This window comes from Cydia pomonella, chromosome 21 (genome assembly GCF_033807575.1).
Source record: "Cydia pomonella isolate Wapato2018A chromosome 21, ilCydPomo1, whole genome shotgun sequence".
NCBI lineage: Eukaryota > Metazoa > Arthropoda > Insecta > Lepidoptera > Tortricidae > Cydia > Cydia pomonella.
Window position 1 is genome coordinate 7,949,746 of NC_084723.1, and position 5,072 is coordinate 7,954,817.

At 47.3% G+C, this 5,072-nt stretch overlaps 1 protein-coding gene across 1 annotated transcript; it reads left to right on the top strand.

Moving 5' to 3' along the window:
* The first annotated feature begins 1,999 nt into the window (after positions 1-1,999).
* On the top strand, positions 2,000-2,782 carry LOC133529891 (uncharacterized). Its single transcript, XM_061867693.1, has one exon. It carries the CDS (start codon positions 2,000-2,002, stop codon positions 2,780-2,782), a length of 783 nt encoding a protein of 260 aa, XP_061723677.1.
* Positions 2,783-5,072: the final 2,290 nt, after the last annotated feature.

Sequence of the window (5,072 nt, forward strand, 5' to 3'; positions counted from 1 at the left end):
TATGAGGGGCTTGTTATGTTGTTGTGACTAAATGCTGATAGGGCAAATGCACAATATTATGAACGTGCAATTTACTTGTACACATTTGTTTAATTTAAATCATAATATTTTCTTTATTATGGGATAGTTCATAGTATTAAATGTTGTTAAACTTTTCTCAATGCACAATTTATAGGTAGTCAAAACCATATTTGTTTTATTTTAATTTAAAATCACGCAATATTATGGTCATTACAATTACATTCCTTACGTCTGCGTATGAGTGAAATTTGGATTACAATTTCCAGATATCGTTATCAGGCATAATCGATGTGCTTGACTTAAGTAATATTATTAGAAAAGAAACTTCGTTAAAAATATGAGTATTTGTCAAATGCCAGCCAAGTCAACTGTATAACTAGTTCACACTTTTTGCTGTTTATATACGTTGAAAGTGTAAGTTAAATCATTACCATTGATATGTTGTGTTTTGTGTTTGTTGATTCAGTTTATGCTACGGGTATAAAGGATTGGCAGATATTCCGACGGTGTTAGTAAGGACAGAAATAGACTTCAATTCGAGCAAATTTGACCTTTAATAGGCTTTTGCCAAATGATTCTGATATCGATTTGTTACATATATCAATCATAAAAAAAGAATATATGTAATGTATATTTAAGTTCCGTTACTTAAATTTTGATAGAAATTCACGGTTACAACCATTGAAAGTAGTGAAAAAATATTCTAGTAAACCTCATTTTGTTAAGTACTCAACAAAGGTTTATAATATATTATATATTTCGGAAACAAATCTTGAGACTAAGACTGTAGTTTGACTTAAACAAAAAAAATGTTGACTAATATTCACATTGAGGCCAGGAAATCACGCTCACAAACTTTGGTGGCCGCGTAACGGAAAGAATAAAAGGTAACGGCCTATTCCCGAACACAATAAAAATAATACATTGGATTTTATTAGGTCGTCATCGTCGAACGTCGCTAAGGAACTATTACATGATATGCAAAAAACGTTAACTTACCGATTTTAGCGCTTTCTTAGTTCGGTTTCCTGAAGATATTTTGTCTTTATTAAAGAGCTAATTTAATGGTACGTAAATATCAAATGATGTAAACACTCACTGTAAGATATTAAATTAGTTTAAGCACATCCTCCGGATTGAAAACTGCGCTTAGGCCAGCGACGTACCTATAGTAATTTACCAATTCCTGGTAATCGATTACGAGTTACGATTAATCTTATTGGCAGGGCGCATTGTAATGAAGAGCACTAACCTTAACTCCGGATTTGTCGCATTACACCTCTACAGATATTCGAGAATTCACTGTTTAATGTGACTATGTGTGCTTAGCCAGCAAATCCAAGTTAGCTGAATAATGAAACTCTGTCCCACTTACTTGACATTACCTACTCATATCGTTCGATTAATGAAAACTACAAGTGTAATGTTCCTCAATGAATCTTTTCGAAATCCGAATGTGCCAAAATTTTGCTCTAATTCTCAAACATTTTATTGAAAATACGTTACTTAGTAACATAATCTTTATAAAGAAGTCTCAATTTTCGTCACGTATTTCCCTACAGGCAACAGGAATGTAAAATTCTTGGCCGCGTTTGTGAAAGCTTTAAGTGCTTATAATGAAATGACGGTAATGCGTAGGTACCTACGTGGGTAGCGCTAACAATCGAGGATTCAGAAGGAAAGTCAAGAGCGAGCTGGAATTAAGCTTAAGGTCCTAATTCATAGACTAAAAAGCTTAAAGAATAAACAAGACAGGAACAGCATTCACGCAAGTGCAGGTAGACCTAATCCTAATGTTATCTTTATGCTGCCATAAAGACATAGTTGGGTGAAGTTGGTTGGTGGGTGGGTTGGTTGGTACAGGGTTAGGGTAGGGTCCCCCCGAGGGTCTGCAGCCGGAGCGCTTGGGCGGATCCTCCCAAATCTAGGCGGTCCAGGAGGAGCCTGCAGGAGGCTATATCTGGGTGTGGTGCGCTCAATGGCGCTCTACGGGGCGCCAATATGGGCGGATACCCTGAGTCCTCGGAGTGCGGCCCTATTGCGCCGGCCGCAGCGGGCCATAGCTCTCAGGGTGGCTCGAGCGTACCGCGACAACTCGCACGCAGCAGCCGGCCTGCTAGCTGGGAGCCCGCCATGGGATCTTGAAGCCAAGGTTCAGTCCGCGGTCTATTGGCGGGTGCTAGCAGCAAGGAGGGAGGAGAACTGGCCTGCCCCTCGTGAGGTCCGCCAGTGGCGTGAAGAGGCACGAGACGTCCTCTACCAGCAGTGGTCAGAGCGTCTGGAAATCCCGGGAGCTAGCCGGGACCTGGTGGCCGCTGTTCGGCCCGTTTTGAAAGAATGGGTCGAACGCAAGCATGGCGCACCCTCCTTCCATCTCACGCAGCTCTTAACGGGGCACGGCTGTTTCGGCTGGTACCTGTGTGAGAGGTTGGGAAGGGAGCCGACGACAGCGTGCCATCATTGCGATGGAGGAGCCGTGGACACGGCGCAACACACGCGCGAAGAGTGCCCTGCGTGGGCGGAGCCTCGCGCTATCCTGTCCTCGGCCATAGGAGGAGACCTCTCGCTGCCGGCGCTAATAAGCCGCATGCTCAGCAGTGAGGAAGCGTGGGCGGCAGTGGCCTCCTTTAGCGTCACCGTCCTGTCGCAAAAGGAGGCTGCAGAGAGAATGCGCGAGGACGATGCGAATTCGCTCCCTCAGCGCCGTAAGAGGCCAGGTCGGCGTCTAAGGGCATACGCAGCCCGAATGATACCGCCTTAACGGGAACCTGCGGGTGATGGGCCGGGAGTTCCATCACTCGCCTAAAGAGGTTCCGAGCTGGAAGGCCCTCAAGTGTTCCGAGGCGTCTTCAGCGGAGTAGGCTGCAGCAGGAGCCACAAAAGTCGAGCCCGTAATGGCAACGCCGACGGGGTATCGGAAGTCTACAATCGCGTTCCCGAAACCCCGTCCACAAAGCGCGCGGTGGAACACCCCAGGGGGTTTAGTCCGTGGGAGTCGGACATACCCACTCGGCTTCTCCCGTGCCAGTGGGATCCATAACGGATTCCCCCTGGGTCAAAAAAAAAAAAAAAAAAAAAATCGCCTCGCGTGAAGGGCCTTCGGGCATCCGCGAAGGAGCGGCTCGCGGGCGGCTGCCGCCGGTGGGGTCGCGGATGAGTACGCAAGCGTTCCTGTAACCCCACCAATAAGGCGGCGAGGTGGCATATGGGGGGTTTTTAGTGGGTATACCGTGGGCCTCATTAGCCTAGACGGGAGTCCCACATAACCACTCGGGTCACCCCCCGCACCCGGGTGGTATGCGGAATGCATTTTCCCCACTAGAAAAAAAAAAAAAAGGGTTAGTTTGGTATCCCCCCGCGGGTTGCCTACCTTGTCGTGGTGGAGGGGCTTAGTAGCCGTGGCTTGGTCACCCACGGTGAAGCGAAGAGGCAACCAGGGCCGGCCTGTTTGAGGTGCGGGCTGGCCCGAGGAGGACGCTCCAAGTGGGCTTAGTAAGCCGGCTTGTGACGCGTTGGAGGTGGACCGTCGGGGAAGAGGAGTGTCGGTGTTGCGATTAGCCGTTCTCCCTATACTCGACGGCCGAGGTGGGATCGCAGGGGAAGAGGCGTGATGGTATCACGATGCGCCACTCTACCTATCCCCTGCGACCTTGGCGGGGCCGTTCCGCTGAAGTGGCGTTGGTGGGGCTGCAGAGGAAGAGGAGTGTCGGTTTACGGTGTGCCGTTCTCCCTGTCCTCTGCAGCCGAGTTGTGGTTTGCGGCAGAACCATTGACCTCATCTGTCGCCGGGCGCTGGGGAGTTTTCTGGCGCCCGTGGCCTCCTTGTGGCGGGCTCGGGGGGGTCCGCTACACTGCTTGGACGGAGGCCGAGGAGGAAGGCGCGTCAAACCATCTGGCGCGCCTAGCGTGAAGTACCTTCGGGCTTTAGCGAATGAGTCGCTCGTGGGCGGCTGCCGCCGGTGGGGTCGCGGATGAGTACGCAAGCGTTCCTGTAACCCCACCAATAGGGCGGCGAGGCGGCATACAGGGGGGTTTTTAGTGGATATACCGTGGGCCCCATTAGCCTAGACGGGACCCGGGTGGTATGCGGAATGCATTTTCCCCCCTAACAAAAAAAAGGGTTAGTTTGGTATGACTCTGGTCTGGCCACAGTGCAGGGAATAAGCAATTAAAATGTAATCCAAACTAATCTCTACTAATATTGTCTGCCTGTCTCTTACCTCTTCACGCTTCAACGGTTGAACTAATCTACAGGGTGTGTCCCATCATGGCGCTTTAAATGCAGGGTTCGATTATACTCGCTACACTAAATACTTTTATTATGGGACCAACCCAGAAATAGCGTTTTTTTTTTACTTTTTCATACATTTTGGATGATCAGTTTCAGTTTCTACGGAAAAGCCAAAAAAAATAATTATGCCATTTTGGGGGTTGGTCCCATAGTAAAAGTAGCTCGATTTAGCGAGTAGAGTTGAGGACTGCATTTAATGGGAAATGCACGCCGACTGCACGCTAACTGCAAAGTCGGCGTGCAGTTGCCATACAAGTTTCAGTCGGATTGCAGTCCGTCTGTATCGGCCCTAAAGCCCCAAGGTGGGAGACATACTGTAGATAAAATTTGACACGGAGATAGTTTGAGGCCCGGGGAAGGACATAGAGAGGATATGTTTTTATCAATATAAAGTAAAATACGAAGGTTTGTTTGTCTGTATGTTACCTCTTCACGCTTGAAACCCTGAACTGATATAGATGAAATTTTGTACGGAGATATTTTGAGTCACGGGTAAGGATATAAGTTAGTTTTCATCCCGAAAACCATTCCTTACAAGGGAGGTGGAATTAATTAAGATACGCAAACGAAGCTGCAGGCGGAAGCTAGTTCTCAAGTAAAAAAAAAGGAATACCAAGATGATGAGATTGGTCATTTAGTAATATATAAATTAAGTACTAACACTGACTGCTCCAAGTAAAAATAATAATTTATACATCTGAATCTACGGAATCCCACAAAAATACGTTTTCGGCAACTAAACCCTAATTCCTTTCAGGCA

What these genes read in the sequence shown, in the direction of transcription:
- LOC133529891 (XM_061867693.1), top strand. Translation starts at nt 2,000, where the DNA reads ATGGCGCTCTACGGGGCGCCAATATGGGCGGATACCCTGAGTCCTCGG.